The sequence below is a fragment of the Platichthys flesus genome, chromosome 18 (assembly GCF_949316205.1).
Source record: "Platichthys flesus chromosome 18, fPlaFle2.1, whole genome shotgun sequence".
NCBI classification, from domain to species: Eukaryota; Metazoa; Chordata; class Actinopteri; order Pleuronectiformes; family Pleuronectidae; genus Platichthys; species Platichthys flesus.
The window spans coordinates 19,287,275-19,301,834 of NC_084962.1; the positions used below are offsets into that span (position 1 = coordinate 19,287,275).

At 45.4% G+C, this 14,560-nt stretch overlaps 1 protein-coding gene across 4 annotated transcripts in view; it reads left to right on the plus strand.

Annotated features, from left to right (window-relative positions):
* fam184ab (family with sequence similarity 184 member Ab) overlaps positions 1 to 14,560 on the plus strand; it is an 80,457-nt gene that overhangs the window by 51,423 nt on the left and 14,474 nt on the right. For all 4 annotated transcript variants that reach the window (XM_062412073.1, XM_062412075.1, XM_062412074.1 and 1 more), the window contains exons 10-16: positions 1,347 to 1,469; positions 2,396 to 2,557; positions 3,379 to 3,500; positions 5,483 to 5,633; positions 6,932 to 7,144; positions 10,133 to 10,286; positions 11,625 to 11,752. In XM_062412073.1, the coding sequence (XP_062268057.1) occupies positions 1,347 to 1,469; positions 2,396 to 2,557; positions 3,379 to 3,500; positions 5,483 to 5,633; positions 6,932 to 7,144; positions 10,133 to 10,286; positions 11,625 to 11,752 (1,053 nt within the window). The remainder of the gene's footprint in view (positions 1 to 1,346; positions 1,470 to 2,395; positions 2,558 to 3,378; positions 3,501 to 5,482; positions 5,634 to 6,931; positions 7,145 to 10,132; positions 10,287 to 11,624; positions 11,753 to 14,560) is intronic.

Here is a 14,560-nt window from a genome sequence, read left to right on the forward strand (position 1 = left end):
TTGAATTAATGATTGAGGCCTTTTATGAATCTGCACCGGCGACAGAAGCTTCATGTTTTTAGGTTGTCGATCAAATTCTCACGATCAGATCGACTCAGGAAAACTTTGAGGGAAGTTTCATCAAATCTGGCAAAAGTTTCCAGTTGGACTTGAGGATGAAGTGATGAGATTTGAAGGTCGAGGGTCAAACTGACCACACGTCCATCACACTCTTGTGAATTTGAACACACCTCTCACACATGGACGGATGAGCTGATTAGAACCTGGTCTTCAGATGTCAGCTGCTCGACCTAAACACCAAATATGAAGAAGTTATGATTAAATTACACTTTGAACTTGATCTGACTCGGTGGCAGAGGAACACAATGTTTCAAGTTCTCTGGTAAATACAAGTCCCAGACTGGTTTGTTAACTTGGTCCTGATGCTGTTCAAGGCATTTTCACATATGCTTTTTTTTTTGTGGTCGTTAGCATTCACTTGTTCTAACCAGGACATCCATCATCCTTTGAGGGACACGGGGGGGTTGGTTCCAATCCCATCTAACTTTGGATGCGAGGGGGGGGCTACACCCTGAATCTCCCCCCCTCAAATTCACATGTCATGAGGCATTAAACACAAATTACCGTGATTTTTCCTTCTCTCCTCCATTCAGATCAATTCCTGTCAAGTCCCATTCATTTGTATGGAGCCGTGTCACAGGAGTCGATACCCTGAACGTTTTAAAAACTCCATTTCTCCTGCACAGTGAATAATCGTGGAAGAGTCCATGTGACATAACAGCCATTTCCCTCGGCTCTAATTGTCCTTGGAAAGCAGCAGCTGCCGTTGCTCAGTGTTACAGAAATCGTTCCCCATTCATCAGCCGCCATAATAAGCTTTATTATGGTAACAATGCGATTCTCTGCTCCCTGTCAAGGACAATGAGAGAGTTTGAAGTATTTTTAGGAACTTGCACAGATGAAGGTGGTGAATGTGAAATCAGACATAGAGGAGAGGGAATGTGGATGTTCAGCGAGACTGAGGTGATGATGCTGCAGCGGTTTGACTTCCTGCAGTGGATGGCTGCTGACCCGCGGAAGTTGTTTAACTTCGGTTTAGTGTTGGAATAAATAACTTAATATGATTTTTATTGTGACTTTAACTCAGTAATAAGTTGAGAGGTGATGGTGAAGTCACCGCTGTTCTTCAGAATGATCCCTGAAAGCCAGTAAAAGGTTTTCAACAGCTTCACTCTGTGGGAACTTGTTTCTCTCGTGTGAGAATAACTGATCTGGGCTCTGAACTTCATCATCAACGCTCACTGGCTCTGACGTTGATTTATGTTTCTGGGTTTTTGTCGCCACAGGAGCTGGAGCAGCAGTTTGAGAGAGAGCGCCTCCAACTGGAGGAGCACAAGACGCTGCTCCGGCAGCAGCTGGACGAGCTGAAGGACGAGCTGACCTCCAAGCTCAGCGCGGCCAACGAGGAGGTAGGAGGCCAGAACCCATGACAATACAGTGACTCACCCATTCTGCATTCAAATCAATGAAGAACATCTTTAAGAACTCTTCTGTTGTTTGAGTTTTAGAGTTAATCCTTCTGCATTGATCATGTGCTGATGAAGATCACGTTGAGGAACATCAGCAGAAAACACTTTGCGATGCTGATGAGTCACAACTCTTAACTTCTGAATGTCACCTCCAGAAGTTAAGCTGAAGTCTGAGTCCTGAGCTCTTTACTAATACAGTTTGCATGACTGGAATAATAATCAGTGTTTATTTTTGACAGATGAGGTAAACAGTCATATTAGCGGCTGAACAACGAGGCTGGGGTCACTTATTAATATTCAGCTCCCAACTTACTTAAGAAATGACCCACACTGTGGAACTTCATCAGTTAGAGCTTCATCAGTTAGAGCTTTTAACAACCCACAAAACTCTTACTGCGTTATTAATAACTATTATCCGTATCTCATTTTGTTTTTGAATTTATTGAACAGGTCAGTCCAGGTTCAGAAATTCACAAAGAGTGATGCAGATGAATCGCTGCTTATTTATTTGTTTGTATCTTTGGTTGAATGGGGAAAAAACGACCTGTCACAAATATCCTTTTCCTTTTCTCTGTGTAGAGAACTGTTTGTTGTGTTTCACTCCCTGTTCCCATTTGCACTGTACTTTTAAAATCCAGGTAAATAAATATCTAATGGATTTAAAAAGGAACCTTGTCGCCACGTTGGCAAAAAGAACATGAAAGTCACTGAAAGCTTTTTGGAAGGAATCTGCTGATGTGGTTCCAAGGCTGCTGCCACTCTGAGACACAGCCTGAAGTAGAACAGAGGACAGGCTGTTGATTCTCTCTGTCTCACCCCCCCCCCCCCCCCCCCCCCCCCCGACTGGTCCTCTGTCCTCCACGCAGGTGTCTCGGCTGCAGGGGAAGCTGCAGCAGGGGGAGCAGGACATGGGAACAGCCGAGGGACAGATCTCCACCCTGAAGGAGGCGCAGGACAAACTGCTGGAGGAGCTGGATGCCACCAGGGCTCGACTGAGAGAGACCAGCAACCTGCTGTCTGCACTGCAGGTCAGCACAAACACACAATCACTCAGATCGTCTCACAAAGAGAATCATTCAATTCACTGAGATACACAAACTAGAGATAAACAGCTAATGCCTGTTCTACGGTTCTGCCACACAGACCAGATTCCACAGAGTTGTTCGATGTTCTTGGATTGACTTTGCCAATAACCAACATTTGAGTTGTCTAAAAGCAATGTCACTCAAAAGGCTGCGGCCATTTTCCACGCTACAAAAAATCCCCAAAGTTTTCAAAGATGCCTGCAGAGATGGATTCATGCCAGAGCACGACAACAGAACTCTGAGCTGCTCAGACTGATGTCAAACTAACACTCTGTCTGTCTGTCTGTCTGTCTGTCTGTCTGTCTGTCTGTCTCTCTTTCTCTCTGTCTCCCTGTCTGTCTGTCTGTCTGTCTGTCTGTCTGTCTGTCTGTCTGTCTGTCTGTCTGTCTGTCTGTCTGTCTCTCTCTCTGTCTCTCTCTCTGTCTCCCTGTCTGTCTGTCTGTCTGTCTGTCTGTCTGTCTCTCTGTCTCTCTCTCTCTCTCTCTCTCTCTCTCTCTCTCTGTCTCCCTGTCTGTCTGTCTGTCTGTCTGTCTGTCTGTCTGTCTGTCTGTCTGTCTGTCTGTCTGTCTGTCTGTCTCTCTCTCTCTCTCTCTCTCTCTCTCTCTCTCTCTCTCTCTCTCTCTCTCTCTCTCTCTCTCTCTCTCTCTGTCTCCCTGTCTGTCTGTCTGTCTGTCTGTCTGTCTGTCTCTCTCTCTGTCTCTCTCTCTGTCTCTCTCTCTGTCTCTCTGTCTCTCTGTCTCTCTGTCTCTCTCTCTCTCCATCAGGGGGAGTTGGAGATCCAGAAGCGTCAGCATGAAGCTAAAATCATCACCACCAAAGAAGAAGAGAAACTGAAGATGGACAAAATGGCTCTGGAGCTGGAGCTGAAATGGACCGAGACACTCAGGTGTGTGTGTGTTTGTGTGTGTGTGTGTGTGTGTGTGTGTCTGTGTGTGTGTGTGTGTGTGTGTGTGTGTGTGTGTGTGTGTCCTTTTAACATAGACAGAGCATGAAATTAAGAGTGGATTGGAAATTGAAGTCTTTCTGTCTCCTTATTATTGCTTCTCACACTAGAACACACAGACACACACACACACAGACACACACACAGACACACACAGAGGTCACACCGACTCACAATATAGAGCGTGACAGAGCATTATCCTCGCAGGGCTCTGCAGCTTCGATTCAATCCGGTGTAAAGCTGCCGACTAAACTGTCGTAACATTCACAGACCTTCAGAGTGTAAATGTTTAAAAGCCCCATGAAAGATTGTGTTTCCTGAGTTCCTGACCCAAACAGACATGGTGGCGGTGGAGGAGGTCGTGAGGATGAACCTTTATCTCTAGACGTCTGTAGCTTCTGACCGGTTCTTAAAGTCTCACCTCAACAAGTTCCACATATCGTTGAGATGTCGTTTCCACATGAGAACCTATCGTCCAGTGTGAACGAGTCCAATCAGGCCCCACATGTCACAGACACACCTCCAATGAGCATGTTTCCCTTAAAGCTCGAAGCAGGAGCCGCAGAGTCCGGCCAATTATCTCACATTTCATCAGAGTGCTTCTCTCTTCCTCTGATGCTTCACTTCCTTCAGCTTCCATATCTTCTCTCCTCCGTCTCATCCGTCTTCTCCTCGTCTCCTTCTGCCCTCATCTCACGTCCCGGCCCTGCACATCATCTATAACAGCTCTGATTAGGACGACCAGAGCTCTTTGAAGCCCAAGGCCAGCGTGTGTGTGTGTGTGTGTGTGTGTGTGTGTGTGTGTGTGTGTGTGTGTGTGTGTGTGTGTTTGTGTGTGTGTGTGTGTGTGTGTGTGTGTGTGTGTGTGTTTGTGTGTGTGTGTGTGTGTGTGTGTGTGTGTGTGTGTGTGTGTTTGTGTGTGTGTGTGTGTGTGTGTGTTTGTGTGTGTGTGTGTGTGTGTGTGTGTGTGTCTGAGAGAGAGAGGAGAGAGTGCTTTATCTTGAAACATGAATGATGACACATGTCGAGCGTGTTATATGATGGACGTGTGTGTGTGCGTGTGTGTGTGTCTGTGTGTGTGTGTGTGTGTGTGTGTGTGTGTGTGTGTGTGTGTGTGTGTATGTGTGTGCGTGTCTGTGTGTGTGTGTGTGTGTGTCTGTATATGTGTGAGAGAGAGAGAGATAGAGAGAGAGGAGAGAGGGCTTTATCTTGAAACATGAATGATGACACATGTCGAGCGTGTTATATGATGGACGTGTGTGTGTGCGTGTGTGTGTGTCTGTGTGTGTGTGTGTGTGTGTGTGTGTGTGTGTGTGTGTGTGTGTGTGTATGTGTGTGCGTGTCTGTGTGTGTGTGTGTGTGTGTCTGTATATGTGTGAGAGAGAGAGAGATAGAGAGAGAGGAGAGAGGGCTTTATCTTGGAACATGAATGATGACACATGTCGAGCGTGTTGTATGATGGACGTGTGTGTGTGTGTGTGTTTGTGGCTCTCAGATTGACAAAAATATGAGCTTTGTCTGGATACTTCACTACACACACGCACACTCACACACAAGTATACACACACACACACATATGGCCCAGATTGATTGAGGCTGAATAGCTGCAGTGTTGAGCTGTGATAAGGAACCAGTTATTGTTTCATAAAGTGACAGTTGAGTCTCCTTCCTCATGAGTAATCATCTCTGTGTTTGTGATAATAACAACATGTTATGAACAGAATCTGAAAGAAGCTATAAACTCTATTTATCCGATTTTCCACAGCGAGCAAAGATCTTTTAAATTGATTTCTTTCTGCTGTAAAAAGCGTTTTTTAATATCTCTCAGCTCATTGGTTTGGTGAATATACATGAATATGAACACAAACAAATGAATGAGCGAGTGTTGTGTTGTTGATGAGTGTTGTTGTGTTGTTGTGTTGCAGGCAGGAGTGTAAGAAGCTGCGTGAGGAGCTGAGAGAGGAGCACGGGGAGGACAAGGCCGCCGCTCTGGCTCAGCTAGCCCAGAGCAAGGAGCAGGAGCTGGGCAGCGCCCGAGAGAGCTGGCAGAGGAAGGTGGAGGATCTGCTCGAACAGGTACGAGCACGCACACGCGTGTTTAAAAACATGTCACGCCTCCTTCTGTCTCTCCTCCTCTGACATAGTTTAATCTGGTGTTTGGGAGTTAAGAGGTTTTTAGAAAACCTGGTAAGGGATGAAAGAGAGAGAGATGTGAACATTAGAATTCAGAGGTGGTTTTAATCTTCAGCTGCAGATCTGAACACAGAACACCAGATGTCATCAGCTTGTACTCGAATTTCCACCATTATGCCACGAGTAGGAAATCAATAAGCGGAGAAGGAGCATGAGAAAAGGCAATAAGCTCGTGTCTGACTTCTTCCTTCCTCGCCCGGCCGCACCGACTCACTCACACATTCTGAGACGCGGCGGTGAAACACGCCGGAGCAGCCTCCTGGTGTTAATGGCCGCCTGGTTAATGGTAATGTAGCGTGACTCAGTTCTCCCGTGGTCATCACAGCGACAGACAAACGGCTTCAACGCCTCTATTAATGTGTGTTTCTGCATTCGGGGGGGGGATCAGCCGCCGGTGGTCGTCACGCCTGATCTGCCCGGCGGCCCATCATCATCATCATCATCTTCATCACACTCCCATACGGTGATTAATGTGTCTGCTCCTTCACAATCACCTGTTCACAGATGGTTCCTCAACACTGGGATGATACGACTCCACAGTAGTTTCTCTGGTGGCTGACTGAAATGGATTTTTATCTTTCCATGTTTGACCTCTGGGGCCCAAATCATGATGGTTAAACTTTCTTATTAAGCTTCTTAATGGATGTTGTGAGCCTCTCAGTCTGTGGATATCAGGTGTGCACAAGGCGCTCTCTGTTTATCTCTACACTTTCTCCTAATGATCATTATCTTAAGTTGTCTAGACAGAATAATGTGGTGCATCGTACTGATAATGTATTTGTTTCATTACAGCGTTAGCTAGAGTTCATTATGCACTGCAGTGAGGTGCAGAAAAATGGATTTGAGAAAAGATAAAAATCTCTTTTTGCTGGAAGCTTTAAGAGGAACTAACATCTTAATGTGGCTTTATTTGTTTTAAGCCTAATTGACTGCCACCCCTGTGTTAGCCCTCAGCTGTTCTGCTGCGCGGCACCAAACATGCTGCTCCCTGGAGACGGCAACACTTCCTCCTCCTCCTCTTCCTCCTCCTCCTCTTCCTCCTCCTCCTCCTCCTGCTGCTTCCTTCATTTCTCACCTCTGTACTCCTGCTATCATGCTAATCTGTAGACCCGGTGCCTCGTTCCACTCAGGAACACTCATCTCTGAGTCCGGTGACATTTCACTCCTCTGTTCCCCCTCAGATCTCCCTGTTGAAGCAGAGTCTGGAGATGCAGCTCTCCCAGTCGCAGTCGTCGCTGCAGCAGCTGCAGCACCAGTTCACCCAGGAGAGGGAGCACCTGAGGATGCAGCTGGACGAGCTGCAGACGGAGCACCAGAGGCGACAGCACCGTCTGCAGGAGGTGCACTGCTGCGCCATGCAGGACCAGGAGCGCACCAGGAAGCGTGACCTGAAGGTGGGTGGTGGGGAACAAATACACACACACACACACACACACACATTCATCAACAGATATAATCCATTAAACACCAGTGGGAGTTCACATGTAAAGAAATAATTATGTTTATTTTCAGGGTTTCTCACCAAATCACCTTTGAAATGATCGTCCTTCCTTTGTTTGCATCATGTTTGTTTTGTCTTCTCCGCCTGTTGTTGGTTCATGACCATGTTTCCTGTTGTGTAATTCAATAGTTCAAACAGTCGTGATGAACTTAGCAATGGCTGTTACTTTTAATAGTGACATCAAACCAATCAATCAACTGGAAATATCTGAAACCCCCCCCGCCCACTAAACTCCCCATTTAGTCATCAAGTTTGCTAGGATCCATGTTTTTTAAAAGCAAACAGCTAATTTCTGTAATTACACACAATATTCATTTCTTTAAGACGGCAACAAATCAGGAGCCAGTTGGAGAAGTGACTCAGCCGCGACACAGAACGTGCACAAACACAACGTGCACGCTCCTCAAGGATCCAGGAGAACCTTCCTCAACGCTAATCCTTCTACTCTCACAGTGAAGGTCGATTCGGATCACATTTCCAAAATCCATTCTCCGACTCGCACGCTGTAATTTGTGTTACTGCTCGAGTCAGAATGGAGGTCAGAGACGCCGTCCTCGTGATTTTGTGTTGTTTTTTTGGCAACGGTTGTGTGTCTGTGTGCAGTAGAGTATCACCTCAGTGTCACACAACGACCGACTGCTCTGACAAACATGCTCCTCGCCGTTATCTCCCCTCGCCTCCTGCTCGCCCCCGGACGCAAAACACTCACACCCGCTCAACAACGTTTTCATCACCCGCTCAGAGTCGTCTGTGTTGTGTCACAGTTTTTAAAAGCTTGGCGGAGGCTCTTTTATGGCGGTGGGAAGTTTATTTCTGTCAGCGGGGGTGTGTGGGGGGGGGGGGAGGAGGATGAGGGAGAGAGGGACAAACTCAATTATCCAGAGTGGAGGCATTAGAGGGCTGATTTGTGTGTGTGTGCACTTTATGGAAGGGAGGAACATTCACATTCAGTGGCGTCAACTGTTCACACTTCACAGACAGTGATATCCAGGGAGTAATAAAGTTGGTACAAATCCCTGCTACACACACACACACACACACACACACACACACACACACACACAGACACACACACAAACACAAACACACACACATTGGGTTCACATTAGTTCTTTTGGATTGCTTCTTCTCCATAGAAATTGATCAGATATAAGTTTGTGAGTAAAAAGGGTTCAGAATTAAACTTGACTTTTTGAATCTTTGAGTTTCGTAGATCTGACTCCTGATCTGCGTTTTAAAACCAACATTAAAAACAGGACTTTTTCTTTTCTCATATTTGGAAACTTGGTTTGCAACCATTTCTCACAGTCAGATCCAGAATCAGATTTATCTCTGCTCAGTGAAACTCCCTCCACGTTACAGTCAATTTGAAATGATCCACTGTGATGAGGAGGAATTCATGTTCTGCCTTCACCTACAGATAAAGAAGGTCTAGTTCTCTCACTGACCCACTGTACAAGGACCAATGATCAGTACTAATGGATCAGAGCTCAGCAGCAGCTTCCTGATTCTGTGACCGAACCTCCAGCTGCTGACGAGGTTGAATGAACAAACGACATCATTCTCCCTCCGCTCCCTCACCTCTTTCCACAAATGATCTGAACCTCTGTGGTTTTGAATCTGTGACCATTAAAACCAGCACGAGTGCCACGTCGGCACCGAGTCGGACACTCATCTGAATATTCAGCAGCTTGGTTCCTTCCCCTGAATCGTTTCCCTCAGGCGTCGCATGTCGGAGCATTAAGACGCCCGTGGACCTTCTATGAATACACCATTTTATTATCATCTTCTTTTCCCCTCTTGATGTTTTCTAGTTATAATTTGGCAAAATGGGATCGTAATATTTTTCCCCGGTGAAGAAAAACCAGTTAAACTCAGCGTGAGCGGCATTTTCCTCGTCCATGAAAGTGCGCTGTTAGTTCTTTGTGTAATTATGGAAATGAGATCTGAGCCCTGTTGAATATTCTGAGACGGAAATAGCAGTTGTGTTTTCCCCCCTCTTATATTAAACATTTTCTTCATTTAATGCACTTTGAAAATAGGAATATATTAACCGTTAGTATCCTAAACTGAATTAAATTGCTTTTTTAAACATGTGCATTTTAGAGCTTGGGTTATTTTACGGTTTGCTGATGAGGTGATAATTGAAAAATCCTGATTTAGTCGGGCGGTGGGAATTAGCAACAACACAACGCCAGGTTTTAATTTGAGGTTCACACAAATGCAATAAAAGAATCGCTGTGTGATGCTAGTGTAAGTGTGTGTGTCTGTGTGTGTGTGTGTGTGTAGAGGTTGAACATGAATCGATTAAAACCCTGTCAATGATTTATGGAAACGTTTTGATTAGCCTTCCAATTTTTCTTAAACTCAGTTTCTCAAAAGCTTTGCTGGAGAAATGTGTTATTGTTTAAATTTGTTTTTTAATGATTTAAATATATTTTGACTTTGCAGTTCGCTTAGAAAATGATTTCCAGTGAAGTTTAGTTTCAGTCGAGGTCGTTCTGGAAAATGACTTTGTTGAAAACCTGAAATGATTTCTATTTTCTCCTCGGCTGATGAATCTCTTTGTTTCAGACTCTGTGAATTGATCGTCCTCTTTTCTCTCCTTCGTCCTCGTTGATGAAGGAGAAACTGTTCGAATACAGGATTTAAAACTGTGGCTGAAACACTTCCTTATCTTTCTCTGCCTCTCTTTTTCAATCCCCCTCCTCTCACACTGCTTCTTTTCTATCTGTCTTCATTCTTCCTCTACCCCACTTTCTCCCCTCTCCTCTCTCTCTCTCTCTCTCTCCTGCCCTCTCTTTGCTCCTTCCCCCTCTCTCCCTGTCCTCCCCACCCACCCGACTCATCTCCTCTCTCCCCCTCTCTGCCCCTCCACCAGGATTTGGAGGAGCGTCTCCGTCACCATCACCACGCGGAGCTGCAGTCGATCAGAGAGGCTCATCGCCACAGCCTGGAGACGCTGAAGCAGCAATCAGAGCAGGAGCTGCAGACCCTGCGCTTCGAGCTGGAGGACGAGGGCAAGGCCATGCTCGGTACGTGTGCACCCATCTGTAGAGACCCCATACAGAACCTCATTCATATAATATCAACTTTATCCATGAGTCTGAATTCTATCTGACGTCACTCTGCATTTAGTGAAACATCATCTCTGCAGTAGGACTTGTTTTTGGATCACAACCCGGGTGAATATTGACTTTAGAGATGATTCAACATGATCATCACGAGTTCCTGATGTTTCAAACCTTAAGTTTTACTTATTAATACGCAGCTCTAACAAATAACATATCAGGGAAACAACTTCAGATTTGAATTCTGTGGTGCCAGAGGGACATTTCCTTCATCTCATGTTATTTATGTCTTTATTTCAGATTTTCTGGTTCATAATAATCCATAATTGACACCATAAATAAAGTGTTCAGTACAATATGAACCTAAGAGGAGAGAAATTAAACCAAAGTTTTTTTTCGAGATATCATTGTTAAGTCACAGAGATTAACTTCTTTCTATTCAGAAAACTAAAATTATGGTTTTATGCTGAATTAGTCCCTCAGACACGATGAAGAGTTTAATAGCGTTTCTATAAATAACTGTTAAATCATTCCATTTGGTTTTCGTTATTCTCTTCAACGTGTTTTTTCTTTTCAGTACAGTGTGAAATAAAAGATAATTGGATGTTTGACTTGCACAGAAATAAACTTTAAAAATCTCTGCTTGGACGTGTTTGTCCAGTTAAACAAGGAAGTCAGCAGAAGTTTCAAAGTTTAACATTCACCTGAATATCTCTCAAAGTGTCTCAGTCGGTCTCACCCGGCTCTTCTGTGCTGCTCTGTGATAAATGCTCTTCCATTAACCTTCCTGTCACGGCCCCCCCCCCCCCCCCCCCGACACTGGAGAGCCGCTTCCATCCATCGCTCGCTCCCCCACATCCTGACATCATTTCATTACCCCTCTCTCTCTCTCTCTCACTGTCCTCTCCCTGTGTGTGGGTTCTATGTGTTTTCATTCTCCATGTTAGTCAGAGAGACTCTCGGCTTTCTCCGTCTCTTGGATTGCACTCGAGCAGGAAGGTGATAACCGCTCCCTCTCTCAGACTGTTTGCAGTAAAAGGTGTCTGCTGAAGTGAGGATAAAAGGCCACTTGGGTAAAGGCAGCGCAGGCACTTTTTCTTTATGTGCAAAGTTACAAAAGACTTTAAGGAAAAATGCCTATTGCGGCTAATGAGCACTTTCTGCTGGAGGACTAAAGGTCGGTCGAAGCTTTTCTCCAAATCGGAAAAAAGCTGTATTTCCTCCCGTGTGTGGTGTTTCCTTTAAAAAGTGAAATGAGGTTCAATTTGTGCCCTTTTGCTTCCATCCCCCCCCCCCCGTTAGCCTCCCTGCGCTCGGAGCTGAACCACATCCACGCGTCGGCCATCGAGCACCTGAGACAAACCCACCAGCAGGAGGCCGCCGCTGCTAAGGCCGAGCTGGAGAAGACGCTGGAGAACAACCGGACACAGGTATGGGAAATCAAACTGGTTCTATCACCGATGGACTTTCCCAGTGGTTTAAGTCTTTAAATGACCACAGCGACATATCAGCATTAGTTTTAAAGAGGGTGTTTTACAATCAGCCAGAATTAGTGCTGAAGTGATTATTCGATTAGTCAACACACACACACACACACAGAAACACACAGACACACATTACCCGAAAGGTCACCCTGTTTCCATATAAATCTTCCTAATCACCCCCGACACCAGTGGCTCCCTTCTCATCATCTTGTCGTGCAGATGTTCAGATGTTCTGGCAGGAGATGAACATCTGGTTCTCGTTGCAGCATCCATCCCTCTCCTCTTTATCTGTCAAGGCGACAGGAATCCTCAGGCCACCAGCTCGTTTTTGCCTCTCAGGACACAGACGAGCTGAACAAACACACACAGACACACACAGACACACACTCACACACACACACACAGCCATTACGTGGCATCGCTGACAGGCATCACAGCGACTGAGAAGAGAAGTGGTTGAAGAATGTTGCACTTTCCAGGAGGAATGGACGAGAGGATTCTTCTCTTCTCAGCTCAAGCTTGTGTTTTTCAGTTTGCAGGGACGAGGTCAGGACGATGAACAAAGCTCCTCTTAAAGCTTCTATGTGTCTAAAGCTGGTGAAACCGAATAACTGATGAAATTATAAACTGTGAGTGGAAGTTAGATGACGTCATGCCCGGATCCACCAGCAGGTGAGGATCTGTCGGTGGAAGTCGTGTGAGACAGACCACCATCACATTAGAGTGATGAATGTGTTCACTCACTCAGAACGACCCACTGAGGAGGTTGTAAAAACTGAAATGGCCCTTGATAGGAAAAACGGTCCCCCCCCAACACACCCCCCCACCCAGCCCCTGCTATAAAGACTTCCCGTCCGTCCTTCTCATCGTGAGTCAGTCGAGCCTCAGGTGTCGGTCGACTCCTTGAGTGTCGTGAAGGTACGTTCACCACACGGAGCCACGGGACGTTAGTCACCTCATTGGGTCCAGGGTGGGCACGTCAGAGGACATTAGTGATTTAATAACTAATGAACGACATCGGTTTATAGGTTTAATCGTCACATATTCTCTAACTGGGAATGAAGCTCAGTGATCTCAGTAGAGCCAGTACCTCAGTCCCCTTCAATTCATCAGGCTGCACCTTCTCTCACTCTCTTCCACTCTCCACCATTCACTCAGGCTCATGGACGGACTGATTAGAGTTCAGTGGTCAAAGGTCACGGTGACCTCATATGAGACTGAAGCTCTACTTGCTTTGCGGAGGTGTAAAAACCACGGTGCAGTATTTCTAGCGATGACGCTGATTAAATACTTTTTCCTGACGTTACTGTCTGGAACCTTTTCTGTTTACTCGGTGCAGGAAAGAATCAGAGACGGAATTCGAGGGCGGACAACAAAGGATTTGAATCTGGAACGTGGCGGCTGCGTGTCTTGGACAGAACACATCACTATTCAGCAGTTCTAATTTAGAAGGAGCGTCATCCTGCCTGTCCTCTCACATCCTCCCGTTCTGAGCTTGTTCCAACAGATTCCATCGCACACAGCCTCTAATCCTCCCAGTTGATCAATGGTTCAACTTTAAAATCAAATGTCAATGTAGAATTCACAGAAACTGAGACGTGGGGTGTTTGTGTTTGTGTTGAAGTCTTTGTTTATCGTATCGGAGGCAGAGTGACACACAGAAACTTCCCCGAGCTGAGTCATCAGGGCGGAAGAGCTCGGCGGCAGATTGTCGTCACGCTGTGTTAAATATTGTTTTCATTCCTCTAATTAGTAAACAGACGGGAGGAAGAGGCTGATGAAGAAGGGCGGGGGGGGGGGGGGGTCAGAATCCATCTATCTGCTCTGGTTCTATAATACTGTTTTATCAATGCAGGGTTATTGATTCAATCAATTTCACCTATTTCACCTTTAGCTTTCCTTATTTGTTGATACAAGCTTTAAAGATAAATGTGATGTCTTTATGAATGATTTAGAGAAGCTGATTAATTGGGGAAATAATAATCAATCCATCAATCAATCAATGATGTCATCATTAAAGTTGTTAAAAGTTATTTGATGCTATAAAAAACTTCTCGATTGACAGATGAGACGAGTGACTCGGCAGAAGACGGAAGATTTAACGTCTTTATTTTCAATCTATGACGACAGCCCATAAATTAAGTAAAGACCAGAAAAGGAAAGACAAGATGAAAAGATCACGTTCATGTGAACGGTATTTTATAAACAACCAGTGTTAGATAGATCTATTATATCCTGTCAATCAAACTGGATGGATCACACTGACCAACTAATGTCATTTATAAAGAATAAAAGTCCTGACATGAGGAAATCCCCCCCGCTCAGTCCAGAGTTTGGACCGTGCTAATGCGTCGGCTCGATAAATATTTGAAAACCTGATTTATTTATTATGACTTAAAAATGGAAACAGAGAGGGTCTGAAAAAAAAAGACCCCAGAAAAAAAGAGGTGCATGATTTCACTTCTTATTTCAGAGCGAGCGAGCGAGTGAGAGGTGAAGACAGGACGACAGGACGAGAGGACAAATAAATCCCAGTGTCCTGAAACACCCACAGTCCACAGCACTCGTCTGCCACAAGCATCAACACCCTTCTGGAACTGAGACCCAGATAAATCACAACAGTTTTCAGATTCACTGAAATGAACCAGTCCTCTCGTCTCTTTGTTCTTCTCTTGTTCTCGTTCCCTTGTTTTTGTGCCTCCTCTCCCTCCAGACTTTGACAGGAGGGAAGATGAGATTAAACCATGTTGTGCC